The sequence below is a fragment of the Colobus angolensis genome, unplaced genomic scaffold (genome assembly GCF_000951035.1).
Source record: "Colobus angolensis palliatus isolate OR3802 unplaced genomic scaffold, Cang.pa_1.0 Scaffold362, whole genome shotgun sequence".
Taxonomy (NCBI): domain Eukaryota; kingdom Metazoa; phylum Chordata; class Mammalia; order Primates; family Cercopithecidae; genus Colobus; species Colobus angolensis.
Window position 1 is genome coordinate 93,928 of NW_012116955.1, and position 18,553 is coordinate 112,480.

Genomic DNA, 18,553 nt, shown 5'->3' on the forward strand with positions numbered 1-18,553 from the left:
GTATTGCTGGAGCAGAATATTGAGAAGAAGCTGGAAAGGGACTAAACCATGTAAGACCTTGTAAACTGTGTTAGAGAACTTGGACAGCTAAGGAAAGAAGTGATGTTTTTAGGCTTGAATTTTAGAACGCTTATTTTGGCTATGTAGTGTGGAGAATGGACTGGCGATGGGCAAGACTAGAATGAAGGAGGCAGTTTTATCTTAGATAATAAATTGAACTGAAAGAAATAGGGGAAAAGTTGATAAAAGTTAATGCTCACAATGCCTTCTTAAGTGAGCAAAATATTTAGTTATGGTTTTTCATATATAAATTTTAAAAATAATGGGCAATCTATGTAACATTATCAAAATGTAGTTAAGGTAGTATGAGAATTTATCCATGAGATCAAATATGTATTAATTTATAATATTGTGTCTTATTTTTCTTCTGGAATGGAAATAATAGGATGAAGAGTATGCTACTGAGCTTTTTCTGTTTTTTATTTGGACATGCTCCAAAATTTGCTATTTTACAAGCTAGCTTTTCATTAAATTTAATGGTAAGAACTAGAAATTACCTTTAGAGTCATTCTAGTTCCTTTAATTTTCTCTTCTACTTGAAAACCATATATATCTACTTTTTGATGAATTTCAGTTGTTGGGTATCTATTACACAGATGTTACTCCTAAGGAAGTCCAGAAAAGCATACTAAACAGAACTGTAGGAAAGTGGCCAATATTAACCAAGACACTTACCTTCACAAAAGTGATAACTATTCTCAGGTGCTTTTGGAGGGACATTAAACAGTATGCTCATGATACTGACTTTTTATCTTCCATGACAAGAACCAAAATAAGTTTATCCTCTTTACTTGTCAAGATGTTACTACAAAAGGGAAGGAAACATGCCATTATATTAATTAGTTTTTTTAAAAACTTGTATCTTTCTAAAAATAAAAATCTACAAAGTAGAAAATGTGAAGATTTTAATGATTATCTTGAAAGAGTAATATCTTACCATGATCCATATTTGGCAAGTTCAAAGTATTTCATAAGTTTACTATATATAAATTTAAAAGTATCCATGTAACCATAAAGTTTGAGAGATAGCAATGAATTGGCAAAAGTCTAAAATGCGTAATATATAAAAATAACCTGGTAGAAAAATGGGCCAATGAGCAACACAGTTAATAATTTATAGGATGGTTTCTAAACATAAGAAAAGCTGCTCAGTTGTTCTCCAGAGTTTCCAATTAAAATTATGGATAACCATCAGAATGGTAAAGATCTGAAAGTTGCTTTCCTTTTACTTTTAGTAACAGAAGCATTCTTATTCTTGTTGGAAGTATACACTGATACTGTCCAATTGTTCAGAGGTTATATTTACCAAAATTTAAAATATATATTCTCTTTAAGCCTATAATTCTGCTACATCCGAGGATTTATCCTGCCTCTATATTCTCAGATGTGCACAAAAATAAACATTACATAAGGGTATCCATCGTGGTACTTTGTAAGTGCAAGAAATTGGACAATCTAGGACATTGGCTGTGGTGTACTACTACGTTGCTGTTAAAAAGAATGAAGTTTTATATGATGCAGAATTATATCCAAGATATGAAATTAATATCAAATATATATATCCTACATGTATGATTAAATCAAAACAGGCAGCAATCATGTTTCTTTAAAGGAGAGGGTTGTGTGACTATGTACTCTTTTGGGCATAAACTCTCGGGAAGGACATACGAAGCTGACAATGTTGATGGATCCTATGCAGGGAGGGGAGACTACCTTTCTTTGGTATGCCCATTTATACTGTTTGAATTTTTCCCATGGTAGGATATTACTTATGAAAAACAGAATTATAAAAATTCAAGAGAAGTGCAAAGAAAGCCCTACTTTTCTTAAATTCGTTCAATTTTTTATTCCTTTACTGTGCAACTAGGGAACATTTGACCAATTATACATTGAAAAATCAAGTCTTTGTCACACTGTTATGTTACAGTACAAAGAGATAAGCTAAATGAAAACATGTTCCTTTTAAGAGCCTTTTGCCTATTCGCTAATGAGGAAACAAACATTTGTTGAGTACTTGCTTTGTGCTCATGAAAAAAGTAATGATGCCTGCAAGTTTCATATTTATTCCTTACAACCTTATGAGGTAGTTAATAGTATCTTTATTTACTGGTGAAGGCTCAGAGAGGTTAAGAAACATACCCAAAGTAACAAGGCTACGAGTGGCACATCTGGCATTTGAATTTTTATAAGCAGTGGGGTCATGATCTTTCTACTACATTATGCCACCTAATCTTAGATGGCACAAAGTCTGTCTTACTGATGCTGATGTCATTATTCTATACATAGGTACCGATGGGCCTTTATTCCAGAAGCCTCAGATGATTCAGGTTTGGAAGTCAGAAGGCAGGGTATACATCAACGAGAATTTAAACCTTACGTGGTACGACTAGCAAAACTTCTTCGGAAAAGAGCAAAGGTATCGCATTCTTTTGTGATTGTTTTGTTTTACATCACTACATGTTGCATTAGTGAGGTATTTATTAAATACTTCCTGGGAAACTGAGAACGTTATCAAGTTGAGCTATTTTGAAAACAAGTCCCTGGTTTTAAGAATTAATGTCCGTAAGCCTCATATTTCCAGACATTAGAAAACATACTGCATGTATTTTAAAGGAATATGTGGTTATTCTTTTTTTTGAAGAGAAGAAAAAGGAAGGCTTTTGTACATTAATAACATCTACCTTAAAATATTTTCCCCTCAAAAAAGAAAATAAAAACCTTGGAACCATACATGTGAGTACTTAAGACTGTAGTCCTGAACAGTCTTCATGTCAAAAACTTGAGAATGTAATATGTTCATCTTAATGCCATGATGAGAAACAAAAGTATGAGTTGATTGAGAAAAATGCAATACAAAAGGGATTTTTAGAATGTGTCAGAGTTGTTTCAACAGAACTAATCAATGGGTAAGAAGATTATACATTTTAAATTTGTAAAATGTGAGTCAGATTTCACTGAAATTGAATGAGCTAGAACCTCGGTTAAATAAAGGAAATAATCATTAGCATTCATTCTGTTTATCTATATGAAAAAAAATATGCTAAAATTCATGTTCTAAGTATTTTTCACTTTCTGATTATAACCTACATTCAGAAATGCATTCCTTATCCTGATCGAATACAGCTATATAACCGAATCTAAAGTTTCACAAAACAGTTCTTGCCCTTAACATGTGAGATATTTTCCTTTTTGTAGTTCACGGTGATAATGCTAAGTACAGATTGCAAGACCCCCCCAACCTGCAGTTTTTAAAACAGTGCTCAAAATTAAACTGGCTCTGACTCATTAATATAAAGCATCTTCTTAGAGAAATTATTTAAGGGGAAAAGTAGGAATTTACTTAAAACATATTATACCATTAAAAAGTGTAGGAAAATAAAATTTGTAAAATATTGTGTCTTATATACTTTTTATCTTTCAGTATGCATCATGCTAATTTATTACAGATCTTTGCCCAAGAACCTACCAGCAATGAAACTGGTATGCTCGCCATTGGGCCTTTGTTATTAACCTTTTGTCAAATTTTCTTTCCCATTCAACAAATTTCAAAATCAAATTGTACAATTTGGGAGTGAGCTAGGTTATTTGGTGAGATCTAGTATGCAGTGTGTGCTTTGAGTGCTCAGAAATTTTCCAGTCTTCTGGAGTCCTCCTAATCAGGCAGCAGCTCTTAAACTGAATTCCATAACTATAGAAGTGGAACGAAGAAAGTAATTAAAGAGATTTTGCTGGACGGAATTTACATGAGAAACTTGACTTAAATTCCTAGTTGCTTCTGTAGGGGCTTAATAAAAGGACACAGATGAGGATGTAAGCTGGGTCCTGAGTTCAGGATAGGACTTCAGTACTTTTCACTTTGATATCTCAGAGTTTGGGCAAGTAATCGTGACAAATCCAGAAGCAAATATGACCCCAGGCACATGTCCTTTTCTGTTATGCCTGCATTTCATTAGTAATGAGAATTTTTATAAGTCCCTCCTCCTTTAAATAATAAATATGACAGTCTTTTGCCCAAAATTTGTCCCACAGAATAAAAAAATATTTTGATTGAAAGGCATCTTCTTGTCCAAATCACCTTAAACAAGGTCTTCATGGCCAAGCTACTTTTCACTGGAACAAAGGCTGTGAGTTCTCCTCTTTCCTTCCACAGGACAAGGAGGAGGACTTTAAGACAGTGATTTTGGAGGGATTGGAGATGGCCAAGAATCAGGTGAGGGTGGCTGTTTCATGCTTATGATATGGCAGCAAAAGTTGCCAAATACTGAGACACAAACCCAGGTCTGAATGTCAACAAGTACAAGGGAGGTAAACAGGAAGGAAGTCTTTTTTCAAGTGTAGACTGGTGAAGTCAAAGGAGAAATCATTTGTATGGAAATGTTTGACTTTATTTAATATTGAGACAATACAGATAGTTCTCATTAAGAGCATCAGAAACTCTGAATCAAGTGTATTCTTCTTGGTCAAGAGCATAATAAAAGTTCTTCTCTTAAAGGCTCCTCTTGGTAGGAATATAAGCAAAAGGTTACCCCATAGTTCTCTTACATTTGGAAGTTAGCTATATAGAGGGTGCAAGGGTATTATTCATTTCCCCTCATGACAAAGTCATCTCTGTATACCCTTTATTGTTGAATTGCAGTTTGACTTAGGGGATTAGAGGTGGTATGGTACCAGTAATTGAGTAATGATGGAAATGTGAAAGTCAGTCACAGGACTCTCATTGGTGCCAGTGTCATAGTTAAGAAAGAAAGTAAGTTTTATATATCCTATAATCTAGACTGGAACCTAAATAATTGCTAGGAAGCAAACTTAAGTGATAGCTGTTAAGTTTTTTGGTTTGTTTTTGACCAGAGATGATGATGAAGTAGGTGATCTTTTCTTGGTTTGCTCCTGGACTCTTCAACATATATTTTTAGTTTGGTGCAAAAGTAATTGCGGTTTGGGACCATGAATTTTAAATCATTATAACTAGGTTCAAACAAATCTTTATTAAATCAATATAGGAATCATTACAATCAACACATTTTTGCCAATGAGAAATATTGGTTTATTCCTGTAGCATAAAAATCCATGCTTCCAAATTTGACGAACTCTTGGAAACCATTTTTTGCATCCTGCTAGTTGTGGAAGCGGTTTCCCTGCAAAACGTTGCTGAAATCCTAAAGAAGTGGTAGTTGGTTGGCAAGAGGTCAGGTGAATATGGCAGATGAGGCAAAACTTCATAGCCCAATTAGTTCAACTGTTGTGGTGGAAAAGAATTGGACCCTTTCTGGTGGCCAATGCCAGCTGCAGGCATTGCAGTTTTTGGGGCATCTCATTGATTTGCTGAGCATACTTATCAGATGTAATGGTTTCACCTGGATTCAGAAAGCTGTAGTGGATCAGACTGGCAGCAGACCACCAAACAATGACGATGACCATTTTTTGGTGCAAGTTTGGCTTTGGGAAATGCTTTGGAGCTGCTTCTCAGTCCAGCCACTGAGCTGGTCGTTGCCCACTGTCGTATAAAATCCACCTTTTGGCACACGTCACAATCCGATCAAGAAATGGTTCATTATTGTTGCATAGAATGGAGAAGATTACACTTCAAAACGACGATTTTTTGTATTTTTTCACTCAGCTCATGAGGCACCCATTTCTTGAGCTTTTTCACTTTTCCAATTTGCTTCAAATGCCGAACAACCATAAAGTGGTCAATGTTGAGTTCTTGGGCAACTCTTACAGTTGTAAGAGGATCAGCTTCAGTGATGCTCTCAATTGATCATTATCAATTTCCGATGGCTGGCCAGTGCACTCCTCATCCTCAAGGCTCTAGTCTCCTTTGCAAAACTTCCTGAACCATCACGACACTGTTTAGGCACTGTATGTTCGTTAGCAGTTCCTGGGCCAAATGCATTGTTGATGTTGTGTGTTGTCTCTGCTGCTTTATAACCTATTTTGAACTCAGAAAATCGCTCCAATTTGATTTTTTGTTTAACATCATTTCCACAGTCTAAAATAAACAGCAAGTAAGTCACTAGCAAAAAAAAAAGTGAGAAATGTGCTTAAAATGATGTATAACATAACCACATTTTATTTAAGAATGTATTCCAATATAAAACGGCAAATTTCAACAATGCAAAAACCGCAATTACGTTTGCACCAACCTAATTTCCTTTTTCAGGATTTTACTTTAAAATAAGCAACAAGCTTGAGAGCACATACAAGAAAATAAGCTGGATTTTGTATCTGTTTGACCCACTAGGAAACTAGTGATATTAAATTATTAGGTAAACAATAAAAGTTTCTGAGCAACATCTGATCTTAGAAGGCAAACTCCATTTGTTAATATGACAGATTGTAATTCTTCCTAAGTCTTCATGATTTTTCTTCTGTCTAGTTCATTGCTTATTTTCATTATCTTTATTTAGTGTGGTATTGTATCTGTGATCCTGTCCAAGTTCAACCAACCTCAGTTCTCTCATATCTTTCTCTAGACAGAATGATGTCTGTAGCTGTGTTTAATTCAGGTGGCTTCTCAAACTACCCTCTTAATACACAAATTATTTGTGTTTATATTTAGTTGGCAGAGTTTTCACATACCTTCTCATTTGACTTCTCTACTAAAAGTTAGTTTAGATTGTCCCATTTTATAAGTGAGGAACCTTTGTGTATCTTGCCCAAGGATGTCGTTAAGTATGGCAGAGCCAGCACACTAAACCAATTCCTTTGACTCCAGGTCCAGCTTTCCTCCCTATTTTGTTTAGCACAACCCAGGAGAGTACCTTCCTTTCTCTGTGATGCAGTATTGACAGTAATTTTTCACTTTGGATACTGCTATCATCATGGCAAATTTAGGCTATCTAGATAAAAGGGAATTAACTATTTATAATAAAAGGGGATATAAAATGTATAAAGCACTTTGTTCCTTTTTTCTGTAGTCATTTTGTGACCTAGTCCTTGGTTACAGTAGTGAGGGTTCAGAAACCTGGGAGCTTTTTGAGTAAATACAAAGCACAACATAAAACTTTTATGTTTGACTCTATTCCTGTTCAAAGCGATTTCTGTTAACTAAGCTTATCTGTGCATTCTAGTTGGGAACTATTACTACAGTGTTAAGACTGCTCCATATAAAACTAAGAAATGGCAGTAAAAGGTCTCAGAAGCACCAAGGGTTTTGATCAGGTCAGGAGTAGAAACGTAATGTCATTTGTATTCATTTCTTGACCAATTGCCAATGTTTATTATATCTTTTTAATTTTTATAACATACCACACTGTCTGTTAATACCAGTTCACTTTTGTTTTCTGCAGAAAAATCCAGAGGAAGACAACTCAGGGAGAACGTTGGGTTGGGAGCCAGGGCAATTGCTGCTCACCATCTGCACCGTGCGCAGCATGGAGCAGCTCCTGCCGTTCTTCAATGTGCTCAGTCAAGTCTTCAACAGCAAAGTCACAAGCCGATGTGGAGGACACTCAGGGAGTCCTATCCTCTACTCAAACGCCTTCCCTAATAAGGACATGAAACTGGAGAACCACAAACCATGTTCCAGCAAAGCCAGGCAAAAAATAGAAGAGATGGTAGAAAAAGATTTTCTGGAAGGGATGATAAAAACTTGAGCACCACCGGTGGTTCCATTTAACTTATATGTAAATGTAATTATTTAAAACACATACACTGCTCTGCATTGTATAGTTTTTCCTTTTTTGTATGTAACAGAACACATTTCAGGTTGTATTTAATTTAAATATTTGTATATAAGAGCAAATGTCTGAATGTGGCCTGAATCAAGTTTAAATATTGTTGGCTTATACTGATTATGGTGCCTAAGAGAGCTATATATATACACACATGTAAAGTTCATTGTTTTTATTGTCCTGAGTTGTCTTAAACCTGCAAAATATACACTACCCATTTTTTTTTTCATTGGTTTCAGGCTTGGTTTAATTAAGATTGGTTGGGGATTTTTCTCTTTTCCTTATTAACCATGTTCTGGTATCAGAGTGGTGTTCCTTCTCCATCGGAGGCTGGAAAACGTATTATAATTAGTTTTTCTCCCACATACCTTCACCAAGAGCAGTGAAGAATAACTGAAGGCTGGACCATGCATCCTTACAAGTCTCAGTATGGAAGAGGGATGGACAACCCCCTCTTCACATCTCTGAGTTCCTGATGGCATTAGTCATATAGGTAAGTCATCTAATAATCTTTCTTAAGACTCTGCAATGGAAAAACTAGTTGTATAAAGTCTTCTCTGCCCTCTCCATTTGTATCAGCAATGGGGAATGCTGCAAAACATCATCTTGCTCATGTGACGGTGATGGCAAAGATATCACAAGGAGTTGGTAATAAGATTTAATTTTCCAGTAGTCTGCATGAATTGTTCCCCACATAAAACTGTACAGTTAGTGACTGAATTGTATACTTAAGCCCCAGTTTTTTACATTAGTGAGACTGAAATTAGAGGTAAATTTCTTTAACAATTGTAAGGCTTACCTATTTACAAAGAAGTATTCTGGTAGTGTTTAAGAAAAACAATCGGATCTAGAGACAATCCAGTAGGCTGCATTGTAAACATTATGATTATAAATCTCTTAGTAGGGCCATTATTATTGACAGTTTTGTAAAGACTTGTAAAAAGTCCAGTTTCTCAAGAATATGAAAATTATCTTCAGAAACCTGGTTGGGGCCTTTCTCCAATTCCTCCAGCCAGCTGAAATACTGCCAAGCTCACTTCATGTGCAAGGTGATCTGCACTTTCCTGCAAATTACATTAAAAGAGATTAGATGAGAAAGATACAGCATGTGTCTAACATGGGCAAGACCATGTTACTTGGAATTCTGGGGAAGAGAGGGGTGATTCTTGATTTTGTTTCACTAACAAATTCCAATGAAAACCTTTTTTCATCTTTCAGTAACAAATTCCAAGGCCCTTAAATGGAAAACAGATGAAATTCTTCTAAATAAGGTAAGTTTTTAATCAATTCAATTATAAAAATAGCTATCATTCCAAAAATGAAAAAATTCAATAAAACCTTAGTCCACAATTGGCCTAACAGTAAGTAAGTATTACTGCCTCTGTTGCCGTCTCCTCATCCATCATGGATATTCTTTAGACTCTAAGATGGCTTAAGCTTCTGCAAGAAAGCTGCCAAATGTCTCCTTCTGATTCCCTATTCAGCACGCTCACTGTAGTCTGCCGTGGCTTTGCAGACACTTTAAGGAGTATGTGAAGAGGCCAAATAATAAAAACCCAGACCACAGGTCTTGACCCCTATCAGGGAAACAGGCACCAAATAATAAAAACCCAGACCACAGGTCTTGACCCCTATCAGGGAAACAGTAAAGCTGTCATTTAAAGGAAATATTTTGAAAAACAAGAGTTCAGAATGCTATCAGTTGACTTAGAAATGAACTACAAAGCTAGTTGTTTTCATAATGTCACAAGATTATATTTTTAAAAGAAAAGGATCATCTACCTTATAGTGCCTAAACTAAGTATTTATTAGTTATTCCTGCCATGGTTAAAAATATGACACTTTCAGGAAGTCTAGAATAAGTCAAAAATATTTGGAGAAATAAACTCAGTGGGTCTAATTTTGTTCAATTTTATAATTACTGCTGGTGAAAATAATTTTGTAGTCTTAATGTGAACCTAAAAGGCTCAGCAAAATAAAGCCTAATCATCATAGTGAGATTCTAAAAACTATTACAATACTTTGCCTCTGTATCACCTAATATTAGGCTCTTTTTCAATAGAACTATCCCAGCTTACTTGTGAGTCTGCTTCTGCATATACTCGGACGACATCTTCTGTACCAGAGGGCCGGACAAAAGCTCGGGAAAGCTTGTACTTCTTCACCAGGTCATTGATTGCCTCCTGTAATCCTGGGGGTGTAACTGCTTGTCTTTCAGCATTGGTAGTGCTAATAACTCTCCTGTCTGCAACCTAAGTGCACGCATTTCATATTTGTTACTATATTACACTTCCTTTCAGAAGCTTAACCTGTTAAACATAAATTCTACGAAAAGTGCCAGACTAAATATAAAATTACATTAAAATTTCTTATTTCTCCAAGATCAGGGTAATTAATTTCAACATTTGGACAACTTTTCTCTTTTTCTTCAGTCTATAAAGATAATGGCCAGTAAATACGACATGACTATATGTCCCATGTCACACATAACATAAAAACAGGATAAGTGGTAGCCCATTATATAAGAAGGCCGATAAGAATCTCTTAAATATGCCAGAAATAATCAGAACAATCAATAGCCATTTCTCTGAACTGTGGCTTTAGTACCTCCAATTGTCTTTCACAAATTCTGTTGGTGAATGTGTAAACTGGCATAAACATGTACAGAGAAATCAATGAGCAATTTATCTGAATTCTCTCCCTCAGGAAGTATTCCGTGAACTAAACATAATGCAGAGTAAGTACTTTCACTTGAAATGACAGGGGATCTGAGTTTTGCTTCAAAATAATGTTGGGGCCAGGCGCAGTGGCTCACACCTGTAATCCTCCTAGCACTTTGGGAGGCCAAGGGAAAAGGATCACTTGAGCTCAGGAGTTCAAGAACAGCCTGGGCAACACAGTGAGACCTCGTCTCTAAATAAAATACCCAAAAGAGTATTGGGAGGGGGTATGGAGAATGTATAGGGCAATAACTGAAATCTGCTGAAGCTGGGTACACAAAGTTCATTATGTTGTTTCTCTACATTTATATGTTTTTAATTCTCCATAATAAAATCTCTTTAAAAATGTGATGCATTCATATTATTTATTATATAATAAAGTTGGAAACCAAATACTTCTCAAACAATAGAATGTTAAATAAATGAACTTAGTTACTCTATAATTTTTTTCAGCTGTAAGATAATACCGTTAAATGTCATAAGGCCTTCTTTTTTTTGAGATGGCATCTCACTCTGTCACCAGGCCGGAGTACAATGGCATGATCTCGGCTCACTGCAACCTCCACCTCCCGGGTTCAAGTGATTCTCCTGCCTCAGCCTCCTGAGTAGCTGGAACTACAGGTGTGCGCCATCATGCCCAGCTAATTTTTGTCTTTTTAGTAGAGACAGGGTTTCACCATGTTGGCCAGGCTGGTCTCAATCCCTTGACCTCATGATCCGCCTGCCTTGGCCTCCCAAAGTGCTGGGATTACAGGCATGAGCCACTGCACCCGGCCCACAAGGCCTTATTTTCTGTGTATCATGTGTGTATGTGTAGAATGAAACAGGAAACATTTGTCAGTGAGACATAGAATTGGGATAATAGGTTTTACTTAGCTAATATTCAGAAAAGTTATTTTCAAGTTTCTCTCACACCTGAACTTTAAGTTGTCTGTTTGGAAGATCTGTATAGAGAGCATCCCACTGTTGCACAGTCAAGCCCTTCAGAGCCAAGATTGCCTCAATCACCAGCATGTCAGAAATAGCATCACCAGCTGCCTGCAAAATGGGGAAACAAATAGAAGAAACCACTTAACACAAGCAAATCTTGGAAATGGATGTTTTTCTTAGAAAACCAGTCACAGTACAGGTTGAACATCCTTAATCTGAAACATGTTGAGTGCCAAAATAACGTCACAAGTGAAAAATTCCACACCTGGCCTTCTGTGATAGGTCAGTCAAAATGTGGGTATACAACTGCCAGGTGTGGTGGCATACATCTCAGTCCCAGCTACTCAGGAGGCTGAGATGGGATGATTACTTGAAGCTAGGAGTTTGAGGCTGCAGCGTGCTGTGATAATGCCTGTGAACAGCCAGTGCACTCCAGCCTGGGCAACACAGCAAGACCTTGTCTCTTAATAAAAAAACAAATGCACTCCTGACCTCACTGTCAGGAATTCAAAACCAGTCTGGCCAACATGGTAAAACTCCATCTCTACTAATATAATATAAAATTAGCAAGGTGTGGTAGTGGGCGCCTGTAATCCCAGCTACTCGGGAGGCTGAGGAAGAACTGCTTGAGTCAGGGAGGCAGAGGTTGCAGTGAGCCAAGACTGCGCCACTGCACTCCAGCCTGGGCAGTAAAGCAAGACTCCATCTCAAAACAAAACAACAACAACAAAAAAACCCCACTAAAAGCAGGCCCACGGTTCATTGAGCATCCCCAAGGGAAAAAGACCCTGTCAGCCTCCTTCAGCTATGATATATCGTTTCCGTGCATACCGGATAAGTATCATATTTTTTACTAGTAAATACTTGTATGTGAATGAGTATAAAAAATGGTTGTTTATTGACAGCATATAAATTCAGAGTCAGGAATGATGGTGATGCCAAACAACCACAGATGGTCCAATGGATGGCTGAGAGTGACACCTTTGCTTTCTGATGGTTCAGTAGACACAAACTTTGTTTCATGCACTAAATTTGCAGTATTCTATAAAACCTTTAATCTTATGTAACATACATGAAACAAAAGAATTTAGTGTTTTTGACTTGAGTGCCACACCCAAGATGTCACATTATATATATGCAAATATCCCAAAATCCAGTGAATCTGGAACCCAAAATACTTCTAGTCCCAAGCATTTTAGATAAGAGATACTCAGCCTATATCCTATGCTTTCTCACATGCAGCATGATTACCTGAAATGTTTGTTTTTGTGGATGGATAAACGTGAACAATGAGGTGAAGATCTCCATGGAAGACAGTGAAAGGTGTAACAAAGAATACTGAAACTAGCTCTTGAGAAACTTGCCTTTAGTATTCCTTATCTATAAAATGAAATTAGACTGGATAACTCTAAGGCTCAGCCTAACATTCCATCACTCATTTTTCTTTATAATTAGATCCCTTTTGAGATACTACCCCACAATGATAGAAAGCATCAAGATAAAATGGAGAAATATGAGCTTTGGTATAAGATATAACTGAAGATAGATCTCTGTTTCTTCACTTATAAAATGGGAATTACAGTAACACCTCTCCCTATGTTACTGCAAGGATTACACAGTAAGGTATATAAAGTGTCCAATGTGTGCAAGACACTCAAATAATTGAATCGCTTTCCTCTACCCTGAGTACTGCTTTTCCACTGCCAAACGACACTCCAACCCCAATCCCAACTAACCCACAGGTATGTCCTTTGTCAGTGAGACAACCAGTTATTTTTTTTTTCTTTTTGAGACGGAGTCTCACTCTGTTGCCCAGGCTGGAATGCAGTGGCACGATCTCGGCTCACTGCAAGTTCTGCCTCCCGGGTTCATGCCATTCTCCTGCCTCAGCCTCCAGAGTAGTTGGGACTACAGGTGCCCACCACCATGCCCAGCTAATTGTTTGTATTTTTAGTAGAGACGAGGTTTCACCCCGTTAGCCAGGATGGTCTCGATCTCCTGACTTCGTAATCCGCCCACCTCGGTCTCCCAAAGTGCTGGGATTACAGGCATGAGCCACCGCGCCTGGCCTGACAACCAGTTATTTTTACTTAATTTCCTCGAGGTTTGGTTAAAAAAATATATATATATATACACTGAGTAGCTGAATCTGTGATCCTAGGTAGAAGCTACTCAATATACTTGAAATTTTCCATCATAAGATGTAGGGGAAGGGAAGCATATTAAAAAATGTTCTGTCATTCCATTTCATTATAAATCTCAACTGAATATACCACTATTGCAAGGAAGCCACCAGGCCAGGACATCTCTACTTTAATTTTGTATGCACCCACACTCTGTTCTATCCATCTTCTGAATAAAGTAAAGGTAACCAAGAGTCCACTGCCCCATCAGTTCTGACCTGGTTAAACAAGTCAATAATGTTTTCAAGCATCTTAGCAGCTTTTCTTTTCTTATCTTCCAGTTGTTCTGCTGATTGTTTTATCTTCATTTCAACAGCTGTACTAAACAGTGCCTGCAGCAAAAGCATATAAAATCAGTCTCAAAACACTATCCAAAACCTAGTCATAAATACTATTATTCTAGCTAACCCACTTTTCCCTCCTAGTCAATCTGGAGAAACTGAGGGGAAACACAGTGGCAGCCTTAAAATGTATGAAATTAATGTAAGATCACATTAAAGCCCAGAGGATAGTACTAGGGGGAAAATTTTATTTGTGGATTATATAACTGGCTATAAAAATTTAAACATCTGATTACAAAGAAAACACCACCTTGACAAGAGGCGAACACACATAGTAAGTTCATGTTTTCCCTTCAACCAGCTAAGTCATTTCTGTGCAACCAGGTTACTTAGAGCCTGTCTGTATCCTTTTTACTTTGAAGGAAATAATTCATTGTGACTAGTACAGTTTTATTCTAAAACTTAAGGGTACGAGCTAGGCAAAATTAAGAGTTCCTAGTATTTATCAAAATATGGCAAAAAATGTCATGGATAGTCATTACAATATGTAATTCATCATGCTCCTCTAGAGTCTTACCTCATTTGGAAATATCTTACCCATCTTTTTTTATTGCCTTCTGGAGGCCTAATACTGAGCAAGATTAGCATACTATGCTCAACTACTTGATGAAATACATTTTTCTTGATAAAATAAGGCACAGGCTAGTCACCTGTTTTTGTAGTTTTACTGGAACACAACCACACCCATTCATTTAAGCTAGATCAGCAGAGTTGAGCAACTGTAACAGAGACCATATGGCCTGAAAATCCAAAAATATTTACTATCTACCCTTTAGAAAATAATTACCAGCTTCTCCATTAGATCACTAAAGTTATATCTTAATTGCATTTTGCAGGAACTTATTTTTCCCCTTTTTATATTTATGCCCTCCAAAAGCCAATTTTAAACTAATGAGGAAAATTATTCGGCTTAGATTCAAATGTTCTGATAGCCACCTCAAGTGCATTCATTAAATGAGGTGAGTATAAAAACATTTTTAAAATATTCTGAACATTATGAATCTACAAAAAACTACTTAACTATACACTTTAAAATGTAATTTTATGTAAAATGTAAATTGAAATATTTTATATGCCTATCACTAGTTACCTTAAATTCATTTTCATTTCTTATTAATTATCAACTTTCCAACACTTTGCAATTCACCGTAGCGACTGAATTTTTCTTTTCCTCTCCTATGGCCAGCCAAAAAATGCATAGACAACATGCTTATAACAAAATTAAGAACGGTAAATTTAAAAAAAAAACTATTCAAAACACCTTAGCGTATCTCTTCACATTGAAAGAAGAATCATTACCAAGTAAAAGAGTATCACAGTTTCATAATACATCAGTATATAAGATAACCAAAAGATGTTTTTGTCACATCCAATTATTTCAACAAAGTACAATATTACCTATTATTACCTCCCAGATACAGAAATCTCATTATAAAGATAAGTGCCACCTAAGGCCAACTGTAATTAAGAGAACTTACAGTGCCATGCCCATTTGCTTCAAAATAAACTCCAATGTCAAACTCTTGAGCCTTGTGGTGCAAATGTTTTACACCAGTCTTAGTGCAATAGACAGGTACCTATAACACATGCATTTAAAGAAATACAGCAGTTACTCAGATGTCAAATGTTCCTTGCATACCTAGTATCCCAGAGACACAAAGGGGATCAAAACATACTGGGGCCGAGTCCAGTGAGGAAAACGATTAAGCATTAAAATACAAAGTGGTATGTATACAATGGGAGTGTGAACACACTCTGGAAGCACGTGTCCAGGGGTAAAGCATGGTGAGAGAGATGAGGGGCTCCTTATAAGACACAAAAGATTACAAGTGGGGGCGTGACATGACCTAACAGTTTTAGAAAGCTGTTTAGCTCCAGTGTGGAGAATAGCTTAGAGCAGAATTGCAAGCTTTTTCTGTAACAGGCCAGACAGTAAATATTTTAGGCTTTGCAGGCCATATGGTCTCTGTCACAATTGTTCTGCCATTACAGTGCAAAAGCAGCCACAGACCATACATAAACAAATCAACATAGCTCTATTCCAATAAAACTTCGTTTACAAATAGCGGCAAGTTCAATTAGAAGGTTAAGAAATGGAATCAGGATGCTTCTAGGACTAATCCCAGTAAGAAATAGTGGCTGGATCAGCAACAGTGAATAGGGAAAGTCAAGAATGAATAGATCTGAGAGAGCTTTAAGAATGGTTAAGGAAAGACTGATAGTAGAAAAACTGCAAGAGAAAGATCAGCATTAGATTGGATGTAGGAGACCTCAGGAATGGCAAGGACTAAAATATTTCATCTGGAAGACAGTGAGTTGAGAAGTAACAGTTTCTTAAACTAGGTTATTTTATCTGTAATAAATGTTTAAGACAAAATGAAAATACTAAAGCAATAACCCAAGTACTGTGAAATAACCCAATCCCTGTGAAAGGCGGGCAAATGGGCCCCAGATGGAATCCCCTTGAATGAGCTTATTATAACTATATATTAAAATCAGGTCATAAACTAGCAGCCTCAAGATATATTTCGTTTTGCTCAGCCACTGTTTCTTTTTTAGGCTTTTTTCCTGGTATACATGTAAATTTTCAGTCAGACACTGTTTCTTTTTTAAAAAGTAGGAAATTCACATGAAAATTCAGATTTCCTGCTTCTCTTGAAGAGTGTGACTACCGTTGACATCATCTGGCACAAACTTCCCTGTTTCTAGCCACCTGCTGCCCTCATTCACTTTACCTGTCCAAATTCTGCAAGAATCTGACTTTATAATTCCTGCTTTCTAGAGAATGGAAAGGTAACTAAAAGTAGTATAAATGCCAGAACTTGAAATGAGGTACAAAAAAGTTGGAGAACTGCTCGTTAATGAGAAAATATAGGCAAACAGGCTTCCAGTTTTGTCCATGAACCTCGGTAACTCTCCGATCAAGTAGTGTGGTGCCAAGGGTGGTCATCTGGTGGATACCGGAGAAATAACTAGAAACAGAATCTCCCACCACTCCAGAAAACCTCTCCAAAAAAAAAAGAAGGGCAAGAAACAGTTTTATTACTGAATAAGTATTAAGCCAAACTGATGTTCAATCACAGGCTAATTTGCTAAGAGATAGCAAAGATAAATGCTCACCCCTTTAATATAACCAGCAAACACATTCCAATCCAATTTCCTAAGATAAAAGATGGCTAATGACAAAAATTCTCTCCTTGACCAAACTTTAGTCAGGCTCACCTAAGCCTGACTAGGCCTTGTCCTCAGGCATGTCTTCCAATAACCCGATTTTAATAAGAGTCATGCTAAGTGAGCTTAGCGAGAATCCCTCATCCTGATATATGACCACTCGTGACATCTGATCTGAGTTCTTATTCTCCACCATCCCCCAGGTAGTATGTGACCGCCCTGGCCTACCTTCAGCAAAAGTCCTACTAGATCAGTTTAGCCAAAATACCACCCACTTACCCACATGTTTCCTCTCAGTAATTGTTCATCCACTGACCACCACCTGCCCCCACACACCCTGCTCCTTGGCTATAAAACCCCACTTTTCCTTACTATATTTGGAGTTGAGCCCAATCTTTCTCCTACCACTGCAAAACTCCATCACATTAGTCCCTGTACCTATCACGACAGTCCTGAATCAAGTCTGCTTTACCATTTTAACAAGTGTTATGAATTATTTTTTCTTTAACACTAGTCCTCAAACAGGAAAACTTGACACTACCATTTGTCACACATGGTCTATCCTAAACTTACTTGGTAATAGGGATGGCCACCTGTGTTAACCGCCCTTCTCTAAGGGAGTAATAAAACTTTTCGTACCTCTGTGACAGGTAGATAGTTACAAATTGGACCCAAACACCTAAGTTAAACTCTCCTGAGACTGGGAGATAGGTGAGCTATCTTCCTTGATGTTTATATTTGAAGTTGGTGACTCTAGGACCTTAAATAAAAATATTCCTGATCTGTAAAACTGGCTTATTGGGCCTTTAGAAAGATTTACATTTATTGCAAAGGCGCAGAGAAAGAATTCACAAGTTTTCTAAAGGAAAACTCCAAAAAGGAAAGAAGTTTTCCTTTTTTCATCAAGGAAACTAAATTTTTTCTTATTTATTTCTCTTTACCTTTACATGAACAGCAGCTCAGCTTCATGCACTAAACATAATCACTTTTATGAAGGCAGTATCTCCCTCACAGAAACATGATACTAATTCAGAAACTACCAGAAAACAAAAATGGTTCAATACCTTCATAACTTCAAGATACATGATATTAATTCAGAAACTACCAGAAAACAAAAATGGTTCAATACCTTCATAACTTCAAGATACATGATATTAATTCAGAAACTACCAGAAAACAAAAATGGTTCAATACCTTCATAACTTCTTCAAGATACCGTGTTGAACTTCCATTTGCATATGCAGTTTGTACAACACCAATATTCAAACTTTCTCCAATCTAGACAAAAACAATGATACTTAACTTGCCATCAAAAGTATGGTCTACGAAAACAAATATAATGAGAGTTTTAAAGGCTAACAAAATTATCAGTCCGTTCAGTTGTGCCTTAGTTTATGCCATAAATGTCTGACTGAAAATTTACATGTATACCAGGAAAAAAGCCTAAAATACATTTGAGCACTATTTAAAGCATT

At 36.7% G+C, this 18,553-nt stretch overlaps 2 protein-coding genes across 6 annotated transcripts in view; one reads left to right on the forward strand and one right to left on the reverse strand.

Moving 5' to 3' along the window:
* Positions 1 to 7,962, forward strand: part of DOPEY1 (dopey family member 1) — a 76,718-nt gene extending 68,756 nt beyond the window's left edge. For 2 of the 3 annotated variants that reach the window (XM_011953471.1, XM_011953472.1), the window contains exons 37-38: positions 2,347 to 2,476; positions 7,350 to 7,962. In XM_011953471.1, the coding sequence (XP_011808861.1) occupies positions 2,347 to 2,476; positions 7,350 to 7,655 (436 nt within the window). In that variant the 3' untranslated portion in view covers positions 7,656 to 7,962. Of the gene's footprint in view, positions 1 to 2,346; positions 2,477 to 4,210; positions 4,271 to 7,349 lie in introns of all 3 variants that reach the window. The other variant, XM_011953469.1, reaches the window with a different exon arrangement.
* PGM3 (phosphoglucomutase 3) overlaps positions 4,424 to 18,553 on the reverse strand; it is a 28,325-nt gene continuing 14,195 nt past the window's right edge. Inside the window, exons 8-14 of one of the 3 annotated variants that reach the window (XM_011953466.1) lie at positions 18,273 to 18,356; positions 15,386 to 15,484; positions 13,785 to 13,898; positions 11,369 to 11,491; positions 9,812 to 9,985; positions 8,716 to 8,797; positions 5,643 to 5,989 (exon numbers count right to left, since the gene is read on the reverse strand). In XM_011953466.1, coding sequence (XP_011808856.1) covers positions 5,811 to 5,989; positions 8,716 to 8,797; positions 9,812 to 9,985; positions 11,369 to 11,491; positions 13,785 to 13,898; positions 15,386 to 15,484; positions 18,273 to 18,356 — 855 coding nt within the window. In that variant the 3' untranslated portion in view covers positions 5,643 to 5,810. Of the gene's footprint in view, positions 8,798 to 9,807; positions 9,986 to 11,368; positions 11,492 to 13,784; positions 13,899 to 15,385; positions 15,485 to 18,272; positions 18,357 to 18,553 lie in introns of all 3 variants that reach the window. The other 2 variants (XM_011953468.1, XM_011953467.1) reach the window with 2 other exon arrangements.